This window comes from Manis pentadactyla, chromosome 12, assembly GCF_030020395.1.
Source record: "Manis pentadactyla isolate mManPen7 chromosome 12, mManPen7.hap1, whole genome shotgun sequence".
Lineage (NCBI taxonomy): Eukaryota > Metazoa > Chordata > Mammalia > Pholidota > Manidae > Manis > Manis pentadactyla.
In genome coordinates, this window is record NC_080030.1 from 47,917,901 (window position 1) to 47,944,168 (window position 26,268).

The 26,268-nt window shown below is 35.9% G+C and overlaps 1 protein-coding gene and 1 non-coding gene across 13 annotated transcripts in view; both read right to left on the bottom strand.

Annotated features, from left to right (window-relative positions):
• Nucleotides 1-26,268, bottom strand: part of UTRN (utrophin) — a 483,718-nt gene that overhangs the window by 282,188 nt on the left and 175,262 nt on the right. For all 12 annotated transcript variants that reach the window (XM_036906868.2, XM_036906866.2, XM_057489131.1 and 9 more), the window contains 8 exons: nucleotides 24,943-25,122; nucleotides 17,836-17,970; nucleotides 16,129-16,278; nucleotides 14,612-14,773; nucleotides 14,027-14,155; nucleotides 13,170-13,343; nucleotides 11,370-11,525; nucleotides 3,959-4,129 (listed from right to left, as the gene is read on the bottom strand). In XM_036906868.2, the coding sequence (XP_036762763.2) occupies nucleotides 3,959-4,129; nucleotides 11,370-11,525; nucleotides 13,170-13,343; nucleotides 14,027-14,155; nucleotides 14,612-14,773; nucleotides 16,129-16,278; nucleotides 17,836-17,970; nucleotides 24,943-25,122 (1,257 nt within the window). The remainder of the gene's footprint in view (nucleotides 1-3,958; nucleotides 4,130-11,369; nucleotides 11,526-13,169; nucleotides 13,344-14,026; nucleotides 14,156-14,611; nucleotides 14,774-16,128; nucleotides 16,279-17,835; nucleotides 17,971-24,942; nucleotides 25,123-26,268) is intronic.
• On the bottom strand, nucleotides 2,449-2,555 carry LOC118923302 (U6 spliceosomal RNA). Its single transcript, XR_005029157.1, has one exon. It is a non-coding gene; the product is annotated as a U6 spliceosomal RNA (small nuclear RNA).

Here is a 26,268-nt window from a genome sequence, read left to right on the forward strand (position 1 = left end):
CTGAAAATCATTTACTGTAATTTTTAAGTACAAATACATTAAAATGTGAAATATGAAAACACAATGTTGTAATAATGGGTGATTATGTTACATACTGATGTTTCATTTGATTTACTCTAGTGAAGAGAACGTGCTGTGAATAAATGATGTGTATATACCATCTTCATTATTCCAAATCTAAAATAAGATTAAATGGAAACTTAAGACAGTTCCAGAAAAACCAATGCAACCTTTATGTCAGCTATAAGCAATCAGTAAAAAAAAAGAAAAAGTATACCTTTTGCATACCAATAAAAATAAAATAAATATGTAAGATAAACTTCTTTGCATATATACATAATGTTTTTTAAGAAAAAAAAGCATTATGGGAGTGATGGAAAGGAATATCAGGCAAACCATGAAACAAGCCATGTTACTAAAAAAGACTTATTATATATATTATTGTTAATAGTGTATATTTAATTGTATATAAATGCATAAATACATATTTATTTAATAAGTATATATCATTACATATAATTACATACTAGAAAGACTTACTATAACAAAGTTATAACTTATCATAACAAAATACAGAAAGACCTATTAAATGTTAATTCCCCTCAAGACAAATCTATAAATTTAAGGCAATTCAAATCAAAACTTCTAACATAATTTTTAAAATAATTTGAGAATATTAATAAAGTTAATAAAGTTCATATGACTGTATACAAAAAGGAAGCATAAAGACAAGGAATCCACTAACTCCATGTTAAAATATATTATAAAGCCACATAGGTAAACAATTGAAGAACATTTCAGAGGGTCACATCAGTGAAGCAGAAAACAAAGAAAAGCAAGAGGCAAAAGGAATATACGAACTTACCACATCCAATCAGTGGAGAAAGCATAATTATCCAATAAATAATGCTGAGACAACTAGTTAACCATTTGGAAAAAAGGTTAGAACCTTACCTGATGACATAAACTGGAAGGATTAAAGCATTAAAGGTAAAAAGATGAAACTATGAAAGAGCTAGAAGAAAATATAAGTAAGTAATCACATAACCTTGAAGTAGAGTTGGCCTTTCTAAACACTAAAGGCAGAAATAATAAAGAAAAAGATGAATTTTATTTTTTAAAAATATATATAATAACTGTTACCAAAAGAACATATAAAACAGAAAGGAAACTACAGTAGCCAAAAAGAATTTTTTTTAATTGCAACAATACACAACACACTAAGCATTAATAATTGTAACAAAGAGCTCTAAATTAAGACAAAACTGGTGATAGAAAAATGGTCAGAATTACAAGAAAAGGCAATTTTTTAAAAAGTTAAAAATGCACTATAAACGTATGGACATTCTTCTACTTAAATAATCAAAACATGTATTTGCCTACCATTGTCAAAGGTGTGATTAAAACAAGCAAGTAGGAATTCTCACGCGTCACTGGTAGGTACAATATTTCTGAAGGACAATTTCATAACATGTATAAAACTTTAAAACGGGGGGCCATCTGGTGAGAAAATGGGGAGCAGCAGAGGTGAGGCTTAGAACCTCCCCCCTCATGTTCTGAGAGAAATCTTCTGCATACATGATGTTTATTGCCCTCATCTAGCTCGGATTAACACATAGTCTACAGGCACACACCTGATCATCTACATTTGCTCTCTTACAACACTAAACTATGTTTTCTACCTTTATCTCGTATCTACCTACCACTTCAGCATTTTATTAAAAATAATAATAATAGAGAAATGTGGTATCCACATATAAATCGTTTAAAAATCAAATGAATATTCATATTTGAACTGACTGTGTATAGTTCGTAATGCATGAACAAAACCGAAAGCTTCTGTGATGACTGCCCTTGCACTGTTCACCATGTAACTTATTCACTATGTAAGAATTTGTACTCCATGTAAGAATTTGTTCGTTATGCATCAGAAGATTGGAGACTGACGAAAATTAGGCTTGGGGTGGATTAATGATTGTGCATTGAGTATTGACCCCCCTATACAGAAATTTATTGTTGTTAACAACTATTTGATCAATAAATATGAGAGATGCCCTCACAAAATATATATATATATATATATATATATATATATATATATATATATAAACACACTTCCAATTGTAAAATAAATAAGTAACCGGGATGTAATGTATAGCATAAGGAATATAGTCAAAATATTGTAACAACTTGGTATGGTGATAGCTGGTACCTAGAATTATCATGTATATAAATGTTGAATCACTGTGTTGTACACCTGAAACTAATGTAATGTAATACTGTTGTCAACTACCCTTCAATAAAAAAAAAAACAAAAAAAAAAACCAAACTTTAAAATGCATATATTCCTTGACCCAATATATTTAGGGCTAAGAATTTATCCTCACGAAAAAATTATAAATACATACTATGATTTAGCTACAAATACATTCATAATAGCACTTTTTAAAAAATATGGAACGCTTCACAAATTTGCATGTCATCCTTGCACAGGGGCCTTGCTAATCTTCTCTGTATTGTTCCAAATTTAGTATATTTGCTGCCAAAGTGGGCACCATCATAGCATTTTTTTACAATAATGAAAACTGGTATTCATTTAAATGGACATGAATAGAGGAATGGGAAATTTTTTTTAATGCAATGAAATACTATGTCTCTCTAACATGGGATATAAAACACTTGCAAGTAAAAGGAAAATGTTAAAGATATAAGTTTTTAAAACAAGGACATGAAACACTAGATACAATATAATTCTTTTTAAATATATGCTTGTGCCTATTCATGTCAATATATACCTGTCAAAAACTGAAACAAGAACAAGGTATTCTTTGAAGATAGATGACTTTCGATTCTTTTCTGTATTTCACTCTGCAAATATCATCCAATTAGCTTATATGACTTAATGTTACTAATAAGAAAATAATGGCTTTCAAATCATATTGTACAAAAGAGTATTTCCTTGACAAACTTAAATTTAATAAAAAATCAAGTTTGGTGCCTTCGCTTTGCATTCATCCACAACACACCCATGAAATCCAATGTTCTTCATTTCCATCACACAGCCCTTTGTCCTCCTCTTTTCATTTCCCACAGCCCATGGCAAAATTATACTTTTCATGAGCTATTTTATAAACTGAGAACATTTTTTCTACAGCCTAACAGCTTAACTTTCTTTCAATTGTTATCTCCACAGAGCATTCAAATTAAGAAGGAATGGTATCACCCCTGACCCCCTCATAGCATGTCCTCTTCACTACCCTTAAACCACATTTATAAAGGATGTCAAAACTGATCCTGTCAGTATTGATCATTTATTTCCAGCACCCATATCTAGTACACATGCTTCTTTATTAGGAAATACCCTGAGGAAAAGAAAATGTCCTGGGTAAAAAATGACTTCATGTCCCATTTTAATTCTTTGTCTACCTCAGAATAGAGAACTGGCAAATCAACTCTCTAATCTCTGTGATTTTAAGCAACTATAGGACTACAGAAAACTCTTGGTTCTTTAAATTGATTTTTTTTTTTTAATTCTGTTCCTATGCTCTTTATATCAGTTAGTTTGCAATAGAAAGATCAGTCACTGGTACGGAAGTTATTATGGAAAAATTAATAAATAGATTCAGTACAATAGTTTGTGAAGAATAGATACTCCAAAAAGAATGTCACTGATTTTGAAGGTGATAATTATGTTTTCAAGTACCACACTTAAGCATAATGCCTACGAAGGCCTTACTGATGATCCATCTGAGTTTAATGCTTTTGGAATCAAGATAAAAATGTCTTCTTAAAATGGTTGTTTTTAAAATATTCTTATTCTTATTTCTTAGGACAGAGAAGTGGAAAAAATCATGGAAAAAAGACAAGGCTGTGTTTATTATGAAACAGAGAGAAATGACGCCTCCTCAGACTGCACTGAACAAAATGCCACAGGTCACACTGATAGAACACAACTTACTTTAGCCCAGGAAATTTCTGTATCCAAGTCGCCAAGCAAACCTTCTGAAGTAGATTTCTGTACCAACTCAGTTTCAGTGACAGAAAGCCATTCAGAGAGGGAAGCAGCCTCTTTCTTCATTTTCCGGGCCAACTGCGAAGCTCTTTCCAGATCCTGTTTCCCCTCTGTCACCTAAAATGAAGGATAAGAGAAAAATCAGGAGAAATGAATATGATGGCAATGAATCAGAATACTAACTACAGATCCAAACTCATTCATATTTAAACCCCAACACATTCACAACCTTTACCTCGCACACCCTAGAATCACTTCCTTCTTGTGTTTCTGGAAGGGGACAATATACTGTGGTGGTTAAGGGTCAGAAAACCCTGGGTTTTCATCTTACCTTTACTACTTACTTCCCAAGGGACCTTGGTAGAGGTACAGCCTCAAAAGGTTGTGATGAATATCAAATCAGAAAAAATACATATAGAAAGAGGTTGGTCCAGTCTTTGTTAACAAAGTTAAGGAATCAGTCAATAATATCTTTTATCATTTTCAACAGAAGATGTCTTAGTATCCTCATACACTGTATATTCAAGCAATTTGAGGGGTGAAATAGAACGATTTTCACAATTATGGCTTACAATTAAGCATTTAAACACAGTAAAGGACTACTTAACATAAACCTTTATTATTATTTTGTTCTTGTTGTTGACATGAAGCAAAATGAATGGAATAATTAGGCTCTTTATACAGCTCCTGTAATTTGCTAAGGGATCTTACACATGTTGTACAATAAAGCCAGCAACAGCCTCTGAGATAGGCCCAATCCCTTCTCCTTTACAAGTCGAGACAGGAAAGTTGAAGAAGGCAAGGCCATGACCAGGGGTAAATGGCTGTTGCACTGACCCTGCTCTGACCCTTTACATTACACGATGGTACTCACAAACTCAACAATCATTCATGATCTAAAGCTGAGATAACATTTTAAAGGACATCACAACACCATAGAAAAATTAAAATGTGTTTTCATTTTATATGCACATATACATAGACAACTACATATTTAAGTAGTAGAGTGATAAGTCATGGACGAGATGAAATTGTTCCTATATGATATAAAACAAATAAAGACTGAACTCTCTTAATAAGGAACATGGGATTACATTTCTTTTTTTTAGTCCCCAGGTTCAATTTTACTCTTTCATTCCTCAAGGATTATTATTAAATTCCTTCTTAAAAGTGAAATATTTTTTTTCTGCAGAGTTTAAGATCCATGACTCCAAATTAACAGCAGCACAATGCAGACTTTGGAGACAAATCTGTGAATTACATGAAATGCTATTTGGTATTCAAATGACACTTACCTAAGTTTGACATTCCCAGGCAGCTGCATCATCATAAAACCTAATGCTACCCAAGACTTGTATATACCAGCTAGAAAATAATGTACTTCAACTTATAACAATTTATACTTTTGTCAGTCTAATCAATATATTTTAAGATACACGGCATATTGAATTAGGCAGTATCAAGCTGTAAATCTTTATCCTAACCATTTATCACTTCTCCCTCTTGGATATTCAACCATTCCTTCTCATTAGGTATGAAACAAAATTAAGTCTCTCAAATTAAAAAAAAAAAAAACCTTTGCCCCCACCTCCCCTAAAGACCTTCCTCCCCCCTACCTTTCCCATACAAATCCTCAAAACCATTTTTTTTATCTCCAAGCCATGCCATTATGACTTCTTCCCCCATCATTCCACAGAAATTGTCTCTGCTAAATGCAATAATGACCTCAAGGGCAAGAGATCTAATGGACATTTTTTAGTGAACATCTAATACTTAACTTTCAATAATATTCAAAACAGGTGCCCACACCACCATCCTCAAAATGTTCTCTTTCCCTGGCTTCCCAGACCTAGGACTCTCCTGGCATGCTACCACTTCTTACCACTTACTGTAGTTTTATATATATATATATGTGTGTGTGTGTGTGTGTGTGTGTGTGATACAATGTGATTTTTTTAAGGTATACAATGTGAAATAAATAAATAAATATATATATATATATATATATATAGTGAAATAATTGCCACAATCAATTTTATTGGCATATTCATCATCTTACAAAGTTACCTCTCTTTCATTGTCAGAACACTTAAGATCTACTCTCTTAGCAGATTTAAATTATACAGTTATGGAAAGCAGTATGGAGGTTCCTCAAAATATTAAAAACAGAACTACCATACGATCAGCAGTCCCTCTTCTGGGTACACACCCAAAGGAAACGGAATTGGTATCAGCACTCCCAGACTGCTTGCAGCATTATTCCCAACAGCCAAGTCATGGAAACAACCTGTGCCCCCGATGGATGAAGAGATAAAGAAAATATGGCTCAAAATGGCCATCTTTCCTAAAGCAATCTATAGATTCAATGCAATCCCTATCAAAATACCAATGGCATTTTTCAGTGAACTAGAACAAATAGTTCTAAAATTCATATGGAACCACAAAAAACCCTGAATAGCCAAAGCAGTTCTGAGAAGAAGAGCAAAGCTGGGGGTATTATGTTCCCCAACTTCAAGTTCTACTTCAAAGCCACAGTAATCAAAACAATTTGATACTGGCACAAGAACAAACCCATAGATCAATGAACAGAATAGAGAGCCCAGATATAAACCCACACATATATAGTCAATTAATATACTATAAAGGAGTCATGGATATACAATGGGGAAATGACAGCCTCTTCAACAACTAGTGTTGGCAAAACTGGACAGCTACATGTAAGAGAATGAAACTGGATGATTGTCTAACCCCATACATAAAAGTAAACTCAAAATGGATCAAAGACCTGAATGTAACCCATGAAACCATAAAACTGTTAGAACAAAACATAGGCAAAAATCTCTTGAATATAAACATGAGCAAGTTTTTCCTGAACACATCTCCTCAGGCAAGGGAAACAAAGTTGAAGTGAACAAGTGGGACTACATGAAACTAAAAAGTTTCTGTACAGCAAAGGACACCATCAGCAGAACAGAAAGGCACCTTATGGAATAGGAGAATATATTTGTAAATGACTTATCTGATAAGGGGTTAATGTCCAAAATATATTAAAAAATATATATGCCTCAGCACCCAAAAAACAAATAACCCAATTAAAAATTGGGCAATAAACAGACACTTCTCCAAAGAAGAAATACAGATGGCCAACAGGCACATGAAAAGATGCTCCACATCATTAATTATAAGGGAAATGCAAATTAAAACCACATTGAGGTATCCCCTCACACCAGTTAGGATGGCCACTTTCCAAAAGACCAAAAATAACAAATGCTGGTGAGGATATGGAGAAAGGGGGACCTTCCTACACTGTTGGTGGGAATGTAATTAGTTCAACCATTGTGAAAAGCAGTATGGAGTGTCCTCAAAAAACTAAAAATAGAAATACCATTTGACCCACAAATTCCACTCCTAGGAATTTACCTGAAGAAAACAAGATCCCTGATTCTAAAAGACACATGTACCAATATGTTTATTGCTGCACTATTTGTAATATCCTAGATATGGAAGCAACTTAAATGTCCATCAATAGATGAATGGATAAAGAAGAGGTAGTACATATATACAGTGGAATATTATTCAGTCATAAAAAGAAAACAAATCCTGCCATTTGCAACAACATGGATGGATCTAGAGGGTATTATGCTCAGTGAAATAAGCCAGGCTGAGAAAGACAAATACCAAATGATTTCACTCGTTTGTGGAGTATAAAAACAAAGCAAAACAGAAGGAACAAAAAAAGCAGTAGACTCATGGACGCCGAGAAGAGACTAGTGGTTACCACAGGGAAAGGGCTGGGGAGGGTGGGCTGGAGGGAGAAGCAGATTAAGGGGCACTAAAATTTGCAACCACAACATAGGTAGGTCATTGAGACAGTAGTAAAGCATGGAGAATACAATTAATGACTCTGTAACATTTGACTACACTGATAGACAGTGACCACAACGGAGGGGGTGAGGGCTTGAAAATACGGGTGAATGCTGAACCACTGTTTTGTGTATGTGAAACCATCACAAGATTGTGCTTCAATGATATATTAAAAAAAAGAAAAGAGAAGAAAATATGGCATACATACTTCAGTTTCTTTTGCCAGCACCTCTTCAAATTTCTTACTAAATAATATAATCACTCAAGCCTTGGTCCAGGCCCTTTTCTAAAAAAAAATTATTTTTTTACAGTTTTATTGAGATACATGTGATACAGCACTATATAAGTTTAAGGTATACAACATGATGACTTTACTTACATATACTGTAAAATGACTACCACAGTAAGTTCAGTTTATATCCACCTTCTTGCATAAATACCAAAAAAAAAAAAAAAAAAGAAAAATGAAAAAATGTTTTTCCCTTGTGATGAGAATTACAGGATCTACTCTCTTAACAGTCCTATAGAACAGACAGCAGTATTAGCTGTAGTCATCAGGTTGTACACTACATCTCATCTCTAGTATTTATTTATTTTATAACTGGAAGTTTGTTCTTCTTGACCACCTTCCTCCAATTCCTCCAACTCCAACCCCCACGCCTGGCAACCACAAATCTGATCTCTTTTTCTATGAATCTGGCTGTCTTTTTTTTAGATGTCATATACAAGTAAGATCATACAGTCTTTGACTTTCTCCGTCTGACTTAATTTACTTAGCATAATGCCCCCAAAGTCCATGTGGTCACAAATGGCAAGATTTCCTTCTTATTTATGACTGAACAATATTCCATTTATATACATACCATATCTTGTTTTTCCATTCATCCATTAACAGACCCTTAGGTAGTTTCCCTGTCTAGGCCACTGTAAATACTGCTGCTATAAACATGGAGGCACAGATATCCCTTCAACGTGCTTTCTTTTCCTTCAGAGATATACCCCGAAGTGGAATTGCTGGATCATATGGCAGTTCCATTCTTAATTTTTTGAGGACACTCCATACTGGTTTCCAGAGTGGCTACATCAATTTACATTCCCACCAACAGTGCACAAGTGTTCCCTTCTCTCTACATTCTTGCCAGCATTTATCTCTTGTCTTTTTGCCGATAGTCATCCTAACAGGCATGAGGTGATATCTCACTGTGGTCTTCATTTGCATTTTCCTAATGATTAGTGATACTGAGCACCTTTTATGTACCTGCTGGCCATTTACATATCTTCAGAAAAAAGTCTATTTATGTTCTTTGCCTATTTTTAATTGGATGGTTTGTGTTTCCGCTATTAAGTTGTGTGAGTTCTTTATATATTTTGGATATTAACTCCTTATCCATATGTGATTTGCAAATATTTTTTTCCCATTCTGTAGGTTATCTTTTCATGATGCTGATTGTTTCTTCTGCTGTACAGAAGCTTTTATTTTTTATTTTGTTGCTCGTGGAGGTCCTTTCCTTTTTTTCACTGTATCGTCTCCCTAGGCAATCTCACCATCACTGAAAACTTTCATCACCACCTCTGCACAGATAACTCATAAAATTCGTATCTTCAGCCAGTTATGTCTCCAAACTTGAATAATTTTGTGAGTACCTGACATATTTAACTAACTCTTATAAAAACAGTCATTTGTCAACATGTCCAACCCATGCTTATAATTTCTCCATGTTTCTGCCTTTCCTTCCAGTGCCCCATTCTGTGATCTTCCATGTAATCAAGTCAGAAACCCAAGGGACATCCTTCATCTCTCTCTCTCTCTCTCGCACCCCCATCACCAAATCCTACTCATTTCACTTACTAAATATGTCCATAACAAGCTGCTCGTACCATCTCTACTGCTGCACCCTTGCTCAAACTACCATTATTTCTCACCAGAAGCACTACAATGTCTTCCTAACTGGTCTGTTCATACCCATTCCTGCCTCTCTCCAATCCATCCTCCAAACTGCAGTGAGTGATCTTTTAAAAAACATATATCTGAGCATGTTATCTCCCTGCTAAAACCCTGCAATAAGTGCTATTACTCTTAAGACAGAGATTAAAATCTTTATCACAAATTCTAGACACTGGTAGATCAGATCTCATCCATCTTTGCAAACACCATGTTTCCCACAGTTGCTCTCCCTGCATGAGTCACACAAATAAACCATGCTGCCTCCTGCCGGAGGGACTTTACACATGCTGTTCCATCAACCTCCAAAGCTTCACTGCTTTCACCCAGGCTATTCCTATACATCCTGAAATCTCAGTTTATGCACCACTTCTTCAGGGAAGCTTTCCTAACCCCAAACTGGGCCAAATCCACCTATTACATATTCTCTGAAAGTACCACATACATTCCTTCCTAACGCTTCAGACAGATAATCTGGTATTGCTTTGTGTGACTGCTTGATTCTTTCACTACCCTAATTTCTATAAAGCAAGGAGATAATTTACATTTTGCTCACCGCCATATCTCTACTACCTACATAACTCCTGATGAACAATGAAGTCTCAATTACTTCAAGCAAGAAAATGACTTAACTCTAAACAATTAGACAACTGGTGTTAAAACCAGGAACACCATTCCCATCCATAAGATGCCCAGATGATAAATATATAATATTTAACAAATAACCTTAGCTGTATAATACCAAAAAGAAGCTCTAATATGTGTTCCAAATGTGTAATGTATCAAAATGATACAAAGTGTATCACATCAACAACCTCATCTTACAGATGGGAGGTCAAAATTGTCCAGGAAATGTACGGACTGTTCATTCTTACTGATTTGAAAATGATAAAATGTCAGCTAGTTTTCTATGGGCTTGTGTAGAAACTTAGTTAACATTTAATAATTCAAAAAGGATTTAAAATATTGTCTCTAACAGAACTTTTCAATTTTGCCAAGGTTTCACTTCTACACAAATTTTTGCCTCCCTGGTTTCTTAATGAGAGAAAGTTACTAGATCTAGTCAGTCACTCACAGTACAGGGTCCAATAACTTCCCCACTGACTCACTAAAATGCCCAATTTATAGATATTTCTAGAAAGGATTTTAAATCTGCTAGATTCATGTGAATTTCCTGTCACTATTTACTGGAGTCCTGATGTTATACCATTTCTCAGTAGACTCTTCAATTCAGTAATCCAAAAATCAATAACTTGAGTTTATATAGGGACTATTATTTACAGAGTTTCCTTAGAATAACTTATAAATGTCGGTAGCCATTACAAATAATATAGAGTGAATGTGGATTAATATTTACCTTAAATTTGTATACAATTAGTCATCACTGTAATATTTACACATACATTTAAAGAAATATAATAAAAATCCTGGAATAATTGGAAACATGTATTATTAGCGCCATAAAACTGAAGCATTCATTCTCCCAGAAGTGACATTTTAAAATACATAAATGAGAGAGAAAGAGGTGAGCCGTATGGCTGCCTTCCTCACCTGGGCACCAAGGTCATTGTAAAGAACCTTCAGAGACGTCAGCTGCTCATCCATTCCCTTGGGGTTGTCGGTTTGCTGCTTCTGGACAATGTGCCTTCCCGTTTTGATGACAGTCTCCACTTCAAGCTTGACTTCACTCAAAGTTTTATAGAGTTTCTTAAAATAAAAGCAAGACCAATTTTACACATTGTGATGAGGAGCCATTAATTGGAATCATTACCAAGCACAGCTTATTCAGATTGACAAACACCAACTATGGAGATCAAAGGGCTGAATGTTCCTCAGATTTGGTTCAAAGAAGGCATAAAATGCAATCAAGGTTGGAATCATTTTTTATAATCAGATGAGAAAAGAAGCAAATAGAGATTATACTTGTTTAAAACAGTAGCTCAGATGTATATTTTCGAGGTTTCGATAACATGTTTTCTGCATAAAATGGGAAAATATTGAGACTAAAAATTGAGTGTCTATCATTCTTTATGTTACATTTTCTTAAATCTTAAGTGTTAGTACTAGAAAAAATGCAACACTGGCTATATTTCTGGCTCTTGGAATTTGGAAGTATCAACATTCTATTTTTTTCTTACAATTTTCTGAAATACCAAGTCTATCACAACAAGCATGTATTCCTTACAGAATGAAAAATATATACAAACTCAATATATGAAGATGGATATAACTATAAGAAATTTGAGTTAGGTAGGTCAAATTCTGAGCTGTCCTCATCCTAGTTATCTTGAAACTGAAAAGCTCTATCTGGGCAAGGTCTTATTTCATAACATCCATCATAATCTTGACCTGAAGCATCTCATGTGTCACTGTCACATAATAATAACTCACCACAGGACCAAGTTACTCAAGGCCAAGGCTGTGCTTGCTTTGTTAACCTCTGTATCTCAATAAAGAAATACTTACATACACTCCCCCCCACACACACACACACAAATCTATCCTACTCATTCTTCTACTCATTCCATCTTTCGAGTAACCAATCTTCAGTATGTAAAAGGCATGTGGAGATTGTAGTTTTGAAAAGCACAAGACCTCTCTCCAGGCTTTTGTCCTAATAAGCATCATCTTAAGTTTCTTCATGATTCTTCACCAGCAGAACACTAATTTTAAATTGTTCATGCCACATTATTTTTAAATTTCTATTCCAATACATTCTGAAGTTCAAGGCTGAAATAGTAGTAAGACCTTACAAATAATTTCTTCTTCCACATCTTAGGTTTACACTTCAATTTAAAATTTTATTTTCCTAGAGGATGATTTTTTTCTTGTGTTCCATAATATTTTTGATATCCATTCTAATTATAACTTCTTTCATATTTTAGGCTTAAACTTTATGAATTAGAATTTTAATTTTTACTTTCCTTGAGAGTGAATTTTTTTATACTGTAATATTTCCAACATCTATCCTAAGTGTGGTTCTTCTAGCTAGCTCAAATTTATCCTTTAAAATTCAGCTTATTAGTCCCAGTCTGCCAAAACCTTTCCTATCTTCATACTATGACTAAGATGTATTTCCCACGTTTGTGTAAGTCATATTAAATACATTTCTCTTCTAGTCTCCTTAGCTCATGACTGTAATAATTGATTTTACTCTCTCCTAGCTATCTCTCTTATGTCTTCTAATTTCCTTCAAGGAAGGACCACACTTACTATTTTTAACCAGTTCTCCGTCATTGATCCCTACTCTTAGATTAATCATTACTGAACAAACCATGCACGTAAGCACTAGATGAAGCTACATCATGTGCTGGAAAGCTCACTGGACACATTAGCACCCAATGGCCTCACCATACACTTGTCCAGGTGGCTCTGTATGACATCAGGGTCCACATCCTTCACATCCAAAACGTGAAGTTCTGTCTTCACACCATCCAGCACACGCTTGCAGTCAAGCATGCGTTGTTCGAAGTTAGCAGGCTTCTGGAAAAGCTGGAACTTTGTGGATACCTCTCGAAGCTTCCTCTGTTTGCAGAAATGAAAATAATGAGCAATTCACATTAGAATGATCAGCTCTCTCAGCAGACAGTGTCAGTATAACACATACTGCTAAGAATCTATAAGATAAAGCACTAGAAAAAACATTCCTTAAAGAAACTCAGGGAAGTTACCCAATCACCTGAGTGAACTGCAAAGCCCAGAGCCATGAATTACTTGACACTCAGTCTTAACAGTTTTAGAATAAAAGGCTGAGTTGGCCCCACTGGAATTAAAGTTTCATTAGTTTCCTCACCTGTCTGAAAAATACTGTTCAGGAACCTAGAAATCAAAATGCCCTTCATTTCATGAGCATGAAAGTCATCTTCACATCCACCATAAAGGACTTACTGCCTAGCGTATCAGCCTCACCAAAACTGACAAGAGTTCTAGAGGGTGCACCATTAATGGAAATGTCTATGTAAAGCTAGCTTATAAATTTGGCTTGCTCTCTCTCAATTCAACTTTAAAAATCAGATGCAATATTTCCACCCATGCCACAAAGTCTTTCTGTAGCCCTGCCTGGGAGGCAATGCACCTTCACACATCACTGCCATCCCACCATTCGCTTCATAAAGAAAACCAAAGGTGCCCAAGAAATCAGCTCATTCTCATTTTCTTTTTATGCCCAGCACATTGACAAGTAACAGGAAGCCTCTCTCCCTCTTCACCTGCAGCACATCCAGCTGACTGCCTCCTCTAGCAGTCCTGCCTTCCGGGGAGGTCGGAGGCTGAGAACGTGTATTTCTTTTCAACTCTTCCAGCGTTAGCTCATGGGCTGAGATCTCTGCTTGGATTTTCTACAAAGATATTAGAAAGGGGAGAATATCTTTTCTTAAACCTTCCATATAGTTGTACAATGCATAAGAATACACTGGCCCCTATACAGGCTTTAGTACATTTGCAGTATAATAATAATAATAATAATAATAATATGGGCCACTTTATTGTAGGACTAGTGTGTGCTGTGCACAAAGGTCTTCATATTTGTCTTTTTTAATGTTCACCACTTATTTATAAAGAAGGTTTCCCAATTTTATAGCTAAGAAAACTATAATTTAACAATGGCAGTCATTTGCCAGGGTGTCACAGAGAGACCAAGAGAACTCAAACCCCACATGCTGTCCCATTAGTAAGGTCAACCCTTCTCACTGACTCCCAGTTGGGATGCGGGAGGGGCTAGTTCTCTGGCAGGAGAGGAGGCAAGTATATACGCTCATTTTATGACCCAAAAGTCCTCCAGTGCTTGGCAGTACCTGAGCCTCCTGTGGCACTTGGAAGGCATCTATCCTATCAGTCAAGTACGTTGTGAGCTGCTTGTCCAGTTCCCCTAAGCTCTCCTGCAAGACTTGAAGCATGTGGTCAGTTTCTCGCAAGACCTGGAGTTGCTTTTCCAAAGAAATTTGCTTGCTCTCTGCCTACACAGGGGAGAAATTTAATCATTAGTCACTCAGCACGAATAAACAGCTGACTGTAAGAAACAGACTATAAAAGCAGTAGTTAAAACTCTGGCCTGCATTATAAATAAGTAATAACTAGCAATCATTACAGTGAAGAGATCCTTCTAGTATCTTACTGACCTTGCAGTGAATTGCTAACTTGTACTGCTTTCTATATCAATGATAAAATATTAAAATGCCTTTGAGGGGACTATGCTAAATGAAAAAAGTCAGACACAGAAAGATAAATACTGTATGATCTCACTTTTAGATGGACTACAAAAAAAACAAGCAAACAAACAAACTAATTAAAACAAGGTCATAAATACAGAGAACAGATTGGTGGTTGTCAGAGACAGGGGACGGGAGGTGGACAGATGAGTGAAGGGGTCAAAAGGTAAAAATTTTCAGTTAGAAAATAAGTTAGTCACAAGAATGAAATACACAGCATAGTGCTTACAGTTAATAGTACCATATTGCACATTTGAAAGTCACTGAGAGAATAGATATTAAAGTCCTCATCACAAGAAAAAAAAATTGGGGGTATCCATATATATGGTGGCAAATGTTAACTAGATTTATTGTGGTGATCCTTTTACAATACATACAAATATCAAATCATTAGGTTGTACATCTTAAACTAACATAATGTTGTATGTCAAATACACTTTAATAAAAGATTTCCTACATAATGCATAAACAAGGAATAATACATCATTTATAATAAATTTAGAGAATTTTAGGAATTAGCAATAAGCTTATCAATAAGAATATAAAACATGGCAAGAAGGCCTGGCAGTGAACATATAAATCTTTTTTTTCCGAAGTCTCAAACAAGTTCTACAGCTGTGCTTATGTGTAAAACATATTTGCTGTACTTTTGAATTAAGCTTGATGCTATTCATGATCTAAACATCAACATTATTTTGGAAAGCATCTAAAATCCACCCGACCCTTCCATAAAGGAACAGTCTCCTTTCTCTACTTCCTGATAAGAACATTCTGGACATGTATCAGAGATTACTTAAAACAGCATTATTTGGAACAGCACCTTATGTCTAATTCTGAAGGCCCTAATATTTCCTAGAATAAAATGAGGTATTAATCTTACATACAGCTATAATATGATCCTTAAAGGATATTAAATAGTTCACAGTAGAAACAATCTCAATTTTTTTTTTAATCATTAAACTCCGCCTGCCTCTTAAGTATTAAGTCGGCTCTTCCTCACTAGCATTTCGATGCCCTCAACACCCCTGTTGACACTGGCTACCAACTCTTTCCTTGGCGAAAGTTCTTGAGGTCAGCTCCGGATCATAAACACCAGTTCTTACCAGGTGACTCAGTTCCTCGTATCGACTGTTGAAGGCCTCCAATTTCTCACTGATTATATCATCAAGGATCCCTCCATCAATCAGAGTCTGGCCAAGTTCCCGAATCTGGGTGCGATTATCCGCTGGATGTCGCAAAACAGATTCTAGAGACTGGACAGGAGCAGGGCGAGAAAATAGTGCATTTACTGATGTACAAAATATCAAGGATCCTAAAAATATCTTTTTTTTTTTAACAGGTAATTATATTTTCTACAAATCTACCTAGGAGCAAGTCCAGAAATTAGGTTAATGATTTATAAAAGTATTCATTATGGTATTAATAAATATATAAAATCGACAACTTAGTATGAATGATGAATAGAATTCCATTAAAATAACTTTAATAATTATTAATTATATGGGAAAATGTTCACGGTATGATACAAAATTTAAAGGCAGTAAATAATACTATACAAGCAAAATTATCTCAAAGTGTTATTATGTTATTAAAAATAAGTACTCAATTTTCTACATCTACAGAATGCTAGGCACTGTTTTACATGCATGTTTTATATATACATAGATCTAATTAACCATATAGGCTAACTATTATTCCAACATTACAGATGGGAAAACTAAGTTCAGAGTGGTTTAGTAGTTTGCTTAAACACACACAGTAAAGAGAAGAGCTAAGTCTCCAACTTGGTTCCAAAGCCTTTGATCCAATTACTAAAATGTACTACCTTCTAATATATATTTATTTTTAAAAAGAGTAATAATGATTAGGGAAAAATACACCAAAAAGTTTAAAATGCTTTATGCCTCTATTTTCCATATTCCTAGAATGCACGTTTTAACTCTGTTATTAGGAAACTATGTTTTTAAAGTGAGCTTTTCATAATTTTTAAAATTCTCTCCATCTTTCTCTCTCTCTGTTATTTTATTTGAGAAATGACATCATTCTCACTTCTGCAGCAAAGCATCTGGCTCCTGGAATTTAGGTACCATGTTTGATTTATTTCTACACTTCAATCCAGTTATCCACTGAGCTACCATATCGGGTCCCTAGAGTGTTAAAAGCACATCTACCTTCTTCTTCCTCTTTAATTTTATTCCTCTTCTTCACATATTTATCCACTTAAGAAACAGTTATTCAGTCACATGCTACAGACTGTGCTGTTAACTGGGGAACAATGAAAACTCAGGTATATTTCTTGGCCTCAAAGAGCTCAAATCTAGCCTTGAAGACAAGCTCCTAGGATGATCATAGGATCCCAAATAATGCCCACTCCAACCTGGCCTCCAACTTTTCACACCTGAAGACAACAGAGTGGGAACCATTGTAAACACACTCGTTGCCGTGTCTAATGAGCAAAAAATAACTTCATGAAGAAACAAGAGAGCAATTGCCCTACTAACATAAGGCAGAATTCTATCCAGGGACTGGAAAAACAAGGTGGAAAATCACTAGAGTGCTTTACAATGTCTAAAATGTGCGAGTCATCAAACAGCTAAAGCACCTCATGAGGCTCAATTAGCGGGTCACCAATGACCTAAATATATATGACTGTATAAGGAGCTCCAGCCACAGAAGGAAACAGAAGGTACACCAGAAACTGGTGAGGAAGCAAACGCGTTTGTGGACATAAAACCCTCTGTTCCTCACGTTCATCCTCATTTGGCCCCGATGCAACAAAAAGAAATGCTGCGGATTATGCAGGTTCCCACCTCCAGGGCTTCACTGACAGCATCTGCCTTCTCAGGCAGGGCCTCTGTGCTCTTCATCCGCTCTTCCAAAGTGCTCAGCCAGGTGGTCTCAAGATCCAAATAGTGGAGCAGTTCAATCCAGCACGACCATACCTCCTGAAGTCGGCAAGAAAAAGTTAAAACTAGGTAAGAAGCCATTTAGAGGTGCCATCTACCTCTACTGCCGCACATTCTCCCTAATCAGTAATAATGTCATTTAGATATGAGTATACATGGAAATTTAGAACCTGATGAAGTTGGAACTTCAAGTAAAAAAAAATCAATTCTTCAATAAACCATATTAGACCAAGTGGTGATGAGGGGTTGGGGGCAAAGAGGAAGGAGCCGCCTCCCTCTTGGCACTAAAATAACTTCCAAGTATCTTTTTAAATGTCAAAAATACAACTGCATTATTAGTATAAGAAACGAGGATGGAAACATTATTAGTTTGCTTTTTAAATCAAAAGGTGAATAGTACTCATAACTATAATACTTTACAACAATTATATAGGAAACTGGAATTCCCCAGCATCCACCCTATTCCAACTCAGAGCAATCTGCTGTATACTCTTTCCAATTCTTTTCTAAATTCATATGCAGGTGTCTATATATGAAAAGAGACACATTACACCCAAAATGGAGTTAGACTAAAGCTAGACTGTGTTAGTTTATTACTTTTATTCCCCATTCCTATGAGGCAGGGGATAAATTTATATTCCATTTCCCAGGAACAAAATTATGGGAGGGACAGCCCCTTCACCGTGTAGGGGGATCCTAGTTGATGAATAAATTTAGGAGAAAGAGCTCAGCATGGAGTCTCCTGGGCTGGTTGTCTTTCAGATTCACTGACCAAGAGAAGGCAGATTCCAGCCTGCACTCCATATGCAGTATGTGTACCAGGTCAGGGGCAAAAAAATTTGCTGTATAAATCCAGAAAGTAAATATTTAGGTTTTACAGGCCATATCCAGTCTCTGTCACAGATTCTTTGTATGTATGTGTATACGTGTGTGTTTCCTTTTGTTTTTTAACAACCCTTTTAAAATACACAAACCATTTTTAGTTCATAAGCCACACAAAAAGGGACCACAAGCCAGATTTGATCCAATTTGCCAACCCCTGGCTAAAACTAAAAGGGAAAAGAGGTGTCGAGTCCCCAAAATCTAGAGGCAGAAAGCAGGCTGAGATCTACCCAGTCACAAGCAAAGCCCTGTTTCTCACGGGAAAGAAAGGCTGGCTCCCAGAGAGGCACTTCCCAGAAGCAGAACTGGTCCCGGGTCAAGCGACTGTCCCTGGGCCCTGACTACACACACGTGCCCGATTAGATTTCAGAATGACTCTTAGTAGACTGCAGACTCACTAGTACCAGTGACTGTTATTTACCTTCTATTTCCCCAACTTCTTTGAATGGGAGTGTCTGCTGAGATTTTCCTGTACCTGCCTCATCACTGTATGTTAAGTATATTGAGTGCAGATAACTTATCTTTTCAGTGCCCAGGTCACCAGGCGCCACATCCAAACACCTGCAACCTGGAAAAACTGCTCCAAGGAGTCACATTTGCATTTGAACCTGATGCAGAGCACAAGATATTGGCTTCTGAGCTTGTCAAGACTTAGGAAGCCCCTGGGGGGAGGCATAGGTGCATTTTACATGAGGAAGGAATATAACTAATTTTTGACCAGAGAGAGAGAAAACTATGGTGGATTAATATATAGCCACACATTTTTCGCCACTACTTCCATTAAGTGGTGGAATTGTTTTCTCCTCCCCTAGAATGTGGGCTGGCCTTGCAACTTGCTTGGAACAAAAGAATGCTACAGAGGTAATGCTCACCAAACTGCAGACCCAGCCTCTAGGAGGACTGAGAGCTGCGGCTTTCTCCCTGTTCAAAGCCAGCTGCCACGATGGAGAGAAGCTGTACAACTGAAAGGCCGCATAGAGAGAGACCTGCCAGATGGGAGGCCATCATGAATGTCCCAGCTGCGCTCCCACCTGGATGCACTTCTGAGTGAGCTGTCTGTCCATCAACACATGGAGCAGAAGAGCCACCAGTCAAGCCAAACCAACCCACAGAACCATGGGAAATAATAATTGGTTGTTTTTGTAAGCCACTCTGTTTTGGTGAGGTTTGTTTCATAGTAACTGATAACTGAAACATAAGTATACATATATACATAAATATATATTAAAAATGTAAAAACATGGATGAGAAGAATATACCCTAATTTCTGGATAAGGATCACTTCAAAAGAATGGAGAGAGAAGTGGTATAGAAGGAGAAAGAAGGAAACAGGGTCTCTAATGCTAACACTTTATTTTAAAACCAAGTTCTTTAAAAAATATGGCAAAATGTTAACATTGATTATATCTGAAGGATGTGTATATGGGTGTTAGTTACATTATCTATACTCCTAAGTTTGCAATGTTTTGTCATTTAAAAAAATTTTTTAAAGGATCTAGAAATTATTAAGATAATAAAAGTGAACTCTTTGAAAGAAAGGCATTTTTATTCTGAGTTAAAAATTTGGGCTATTTCTGCCCAAGATGCCTTGGTAATTGCTGACATAATTTTAAGAGAATTTCCATTTATAAACTTTTTTTTCCTCTTTCCATTTCTTCTTTCAAAGATACCAAGTCCTCATCCTTTCTCTTTTATCTATCTCATTTTTCTCTTGCCTTTTTCCTTCTCATCTCTCAAACTAATTCCAAAGTAATTCTCAAGGCAATTCCAAACCCTCAAAATATTTCTTTTGTTCCTTATTCTCAAATTGTTACCACTGGGTCATAAAAATAGCTTGAAGAAAAGACCTGAATGTAAGCCATGAAACCATTAAACTCTTGGAAGAAAACATAGGCGAAAACCTCTTAGACATAAACATGAGTGACCTCTTCTTGAACATATCTCCCCAGGCAAGGAAAACAACAGCAAAAATGAGTAAGTGGGACTATATTAAGCTGAAAAGCTTCTGTACAGCAAAAGACACCATCAATAGAACAAGAAGGATCCCTACAGAATGGGAGAATATATTTGAAAATGACACATCCGATAAAGGCTTGACGTCCAGAATATATAAGGAGCTCACACGCCTCAACAAACAAAAAACAAATAACCCAATTAAAAAATGGGCAGAGGAACTGAACAGACAGTTCTCCAAAAAAGAAATACAGATGGCCAACAGACACAGGAAAAGATGCTCCACATCGCTAATTATCAGAGAAATGCAAATTAAAACTACAATGAGGTATCACTTCACACCAGTAAGGATGGCTGCCATCCAAAAGACAAACAACAACAAATGTTGGTGAGGCTGTGGAGAAAGGGGAACCCTCCTACACTGCTGGTGGGAATGTAAGTTAGTTCAACCATTGTGGAAAGCAGTATGGAGGTATATCAAAATGCTCAAAACAGACTTACCATTTGACCCAGGAATTGCACTCCTAGGAATTTACCCTAAGAACGCAGCAATCAAGTTTGAGAAAGACAGATGCACCCCTATGTTTATTGCAGCACTATTTACAATAGCCAAGAATTGGAAGCAACCTAAATGTCCATCGATAGATGAATGGATAAAGAAGATGTGGTACATATACACAATGGAATACTACTCAGCCATAAGAAAAGGGCAAATCCAATCATTTGCAGCAACATGGATGGAGCTGGAGGGTATTATGCTCAGTGAAACAAGCCAAGCGGAGAAAGAGAAATACCAAATGATTTCACTTATCTGTGGAATATAAGAACAAAGGAAAAACTGAAGGAACAAAACAGCACCAGAATCACAGAACTCAAGAATGGACTAACAGGTACCAAAGGGAAAGGGACTGGGGAGGATGGGTGGGTAGGGAGGGATAAGGGGGGGAGAAGTAAGGGGGTATTAAGATTAACATGCATGGGGGGGTAGGAGAAAAGGGAGGGCTGTACAAGACAGAGAAGGCAAGTAGTGATTCTACAACATTTTGCTATGCTGATGGACAGTGACTGTAAAGGGGTTTATAGAGGAGACCTGGTATAGGGGAGAGCCTAGTAAACATAATATTCGTCATGTAAGTGTAGATTAGTGATACCAAAAACAAAGCAAAAAAAAAAAAAAAAGGGCAGTTCCTGTGTGGTAACCTCCAACAAGTTCTACACAAGGGTATAAAGGGCATATAAAAGTGTAGGCAAAGGGTCTGTTTGTGTTTATACAGAGGATCAAAGCCTAATTGGGCTACCCCAAAAATGAACTAAGATACGATATGAAAAAGAACTTCCAACATCTGCACTCTCTGGAAGACTCATGCCAGAAGATGATCATCAAAAAACCCCAACAAAGATCCACGCACTGCTACAGCTGTAGATGCACTCATCCCACCAGTTCCTGGACTTGCCATGGGAATGAGGAAGGAGATATCTAAGCTGGCCTGTGCATACAGTAAAACAACAAATTTGACTGGATCTATACTGTTGGAACTCAACCTAGAATTTGGAGAAGTGCAAATTGTAGCGCTCCAAACTCTTACAACTACAGACTATTTACTGTTAAAAGAACATATGGCATGTGAACAGTCCCCAGGAATGGGTTGTTTTAATTTGTCTGATTTCTCTCAGACTGTTCAAGTTCAGTTGGACAATATCCACCATATCATAGATAAGTTTTCACAAATGCCTAAGGTGCCTGACTGCTTTTCTTGGTTTCACTGGAGATGGCTGGTAATTACAGATATGCTTTGGTTATGTAACTATACTCCTATTATGTTAATGTGTGTGCGCAATTTAAGTAGTAGCTTAAAACCTATATATGCTGAAGTTACTCTACAAGAAGATTTGTCAAAGAAATAATCAATCTTCCCATGTTTTCTTCCGCCTGCTACTTCTATAGCTTTTCTTCTTCCTTCCTAATTACAACCCTTAAATAGAATTCGTGCCTCATATCAAATTTACCGAGTATCATAACTCCTCCAAGTGGTAAAGATACCTCAAGACAAATGCTGGGCATAGAAGCCACAGGGCATAAATATGCAAAGAAGTAAAAAGCTAACCTTTTCAAACAATAAGGCTTCCCTCTCACTTACCAACTTCACATTTCCCTGTATGGCCCCGGAAGATGACTGGTTAGCCAGAGACGGGTAAGATTCCTCAAGGGAGGAACAACCTAAGACAGGCACAGTCGCAGGGGGCTATGTGGTGAGAAAATGGGGAGCAGCAGAGGTGAGGCTTAGGACCTCCCCCCTCATGTTCTGAGAGAAATCTTCTGCATCCATGGATGTTTTATTGCCCTGGTCTAGCTCGGATTAACACATAGTCTACAGGCACACACCTGATCATCTACATTTGCTCTCTTACAACACTAAACTATGTTTTCTACCTTTATCTGGTATCTACCTACCACTTCAGCATTTTATTAAAAATAATAATAATAAAGAGAGAAATGTGGTATCCACATATAAATCAAGTATAAAAACCAAATGAGTATTCATATTTGAACTGACTGTTTAGAGTTCATAATGCATGAGCAAAACCGAAAGCTTCTGTGATGACTGCCCTTGTACTGTTCACTATGTAACTTATTCATTATGTAAGAATTTGTTCTACATGTAAGAACTTGTTTGTTATGCCTCAGAAGATTGGAGACTGACGAAAATTAGGCTTGGGGTGGATTAATGATTGTGCATTGAGCACTGACTCCCCTATACAGAATTTTATTGTCGTTAACAACCATTTGATCAATAAATATGAGAGATGCCCTCACAAAAAAAAAAAAAGACAGACTTCCAATGGTAAAATAAATAAGTAACCGGGATGTAATGTATAGCATAAGGAATATAGTCAAGATATTGTAACAGCTTGGTAGGGTGATAGCTGGAACCTAGAATTATGTATATAAATGTTCTACCACTGTGTTGTACACTTGAAACTAATGTAATGTAATACTGTGCGTCAACTACCCTTCAATAAAAAATAATTATTAAAAAAAAAAAAATAGCTTGAAGAAAGACACAATACATGATGGCCTTTTGTTAGCTTGGGATAACGTGAGGACTCCGTACATCATATAAACATATTATGAGTTGTTTTTTGGCTATAAATAAATAGGAAAACATAAAAACAGGAAAATCGAGAGTGGTCATGACAGAGAAGAAAACATGGACAAGACCATAGTAAAATTCAATTCCAAGATCATTCATTAGGACTTAAGATTAGGCAACATAACGTTATATATACATTTATGAGACTTTAAATTCTCAAATTGGTAACCTCAGGTGTTTTATGTTAGACAATATATCAACATTAAAGAGTGAGGTTTTGTCTGACTTGTAGCTTTCTTTTTAACTAGTCTGATAAATACATATTTACGTAAGCATAAAATAGATACAGAACAAACAAGCATTAGGTGAATTTGGTTCAAATAGTGCAATTGTGATTGTTTACCATTTTAGGATTTACCACAATATAATCATTTGTTTTACGGTCAACCGGATTTAAATTTAATTGCTATAAATTGAAATGCTTCTTAATATAAGGCACTTCTTTTCAGGAAGATGTAAGAGAAGTCACACTAATGTAAAAACAAACAAATAAAAACTTATTTTAAAAAGTCATAGGATCATCTATCTCTTGACCCTCCAATGGCTATGCAGAAAATCAAGCAAAATACCAGCAGTTTTTCAAGTTCTTGCCTCCCAGTTCTTTCCTTCAGGCGGCCCTCGAACTTCAGACACACCAATCTAAATAAAAAACTTCAATTCATGTCTGTGTACTAACCAGGCAAAACAAAACAAAGGAGATGCTCATAGTATCTTGTTCTAGAATTTTAGGATTGGAACAGACCCTACAGATCATCTGTAATAGGAAAACCTTGATTTCATATATTAAAAAAAGTGAAGTCTAAAGATACGAAATGACTTTCCCAAGAACATGCCACTAAGTATAGGCAGGATCTTGATCTCCTATTTTTTTTTAAACCCTGTTTGATTTTTATCAACCTCTTATCCAAGGACTATTTTCCGTTTATGATCTTTTATGTATGTGAAAAGAAAAATGGAGGGGTTTTTTTTCCAAGCTATGGAAATAGTACACTATAGTAAATGCACCTCTAAAAAAATAACATACCTCTAGTGTGTGGCACTTTCCTCGAATCCTGTTACAAAGAAGTTGATAGTTCTCCAGGACAATGTTCAACTCCGATGTCAATTCCTGGCCACCAGAGGGCACTTTTGCAGCTAATAAGTTGATGTTGTCCTTGAGAATCTTCACTCTTACCTCCTTCTGCAACACATCCTCTTTCGCCCTCTGTTTCAAGAAAGCATAAATTTGAAAACTGTCTCTCTTTCTTAGTAACCAGGTTCTTTTCTTTTAATAACTAAACCAAAATCAAAACACCTAGATTATCCCAACTATCTAAGTGGCACATTATTTAGGAAATCACTACAAAGAGTGCTTTTGAAATAGGAATACTAACTATAAAACTTCACTCATTATATGCCCCAACATATACAGTCACATCCAAACATTTTCAATTAATAACAAGCAATGTTAATACCTAAGTTGTCCTAAATTATGTTTACAAATATGAAGTATTCCCACAGTCTGGGCCCATGATAAGAATCTAAGTGAATGAATTTTAATTGACCACTGGAGATCTGAGCATATTATACTGTCATAAATAAATGTTCACAAAAACTGAGGTGCTCCATGGTAAAGATATCATTTAAAAACAATTTAAACATATTTTTTTCTCTTAAAACATAGGCATATATCTATCCTTCCGAAAGTTAAGAGAATTTCAAAGATGATAAAGTTTTACTGGCAAGATGTGATCTAGAAATAGCTTCTTTCCTGATTTTCCTTCTGTGTTTAGGATGAAGGCTCATATTCAGGAAAATCAACCTAAGCTTTTTACTTTCCCTTTTAGCTTTCTTTACTGCTTAACGGTTTTAAGTGTCCCTAGGTTGCAGTAAAGTAATTAAGTATAGTGTTTTTTAAAATCCTAATGGTTGTTTGGAAGAATAAAAATAAATAGAATGTTGCCCAATCAAGGGTTTTAATCTTATTTTTCTAAATTCCATCCCCAATGACTTTAGGAAACCACAAAACTACAATGCCATATGTAAAGGAAGTGAATAAATGAAATAAGATGGTTCTTAGCAAAGCAGGCATGCTTTAAAAAAAGAAAGAGCTGTTACAGTGAAACTACTACAGCTACAATAAAAGTCTCTAGTGTTTACTTTGACTCATAAACAATAATGCATTGATGAAATGTAATCCTTTTTTTAAGCATCTGCACAGAGATTTCTGCTTTAGTTATACTTCTAGGCAAGTTACACTTGGCATAAAACATTCAAAGTGTTGCTTAATCTCATTTTCAAAAAATAGCCTTTCAGACACTGTCTCCTTTGGCTTGAACCCTGAAGGACACTTGAGGCAATGTTAGAAATT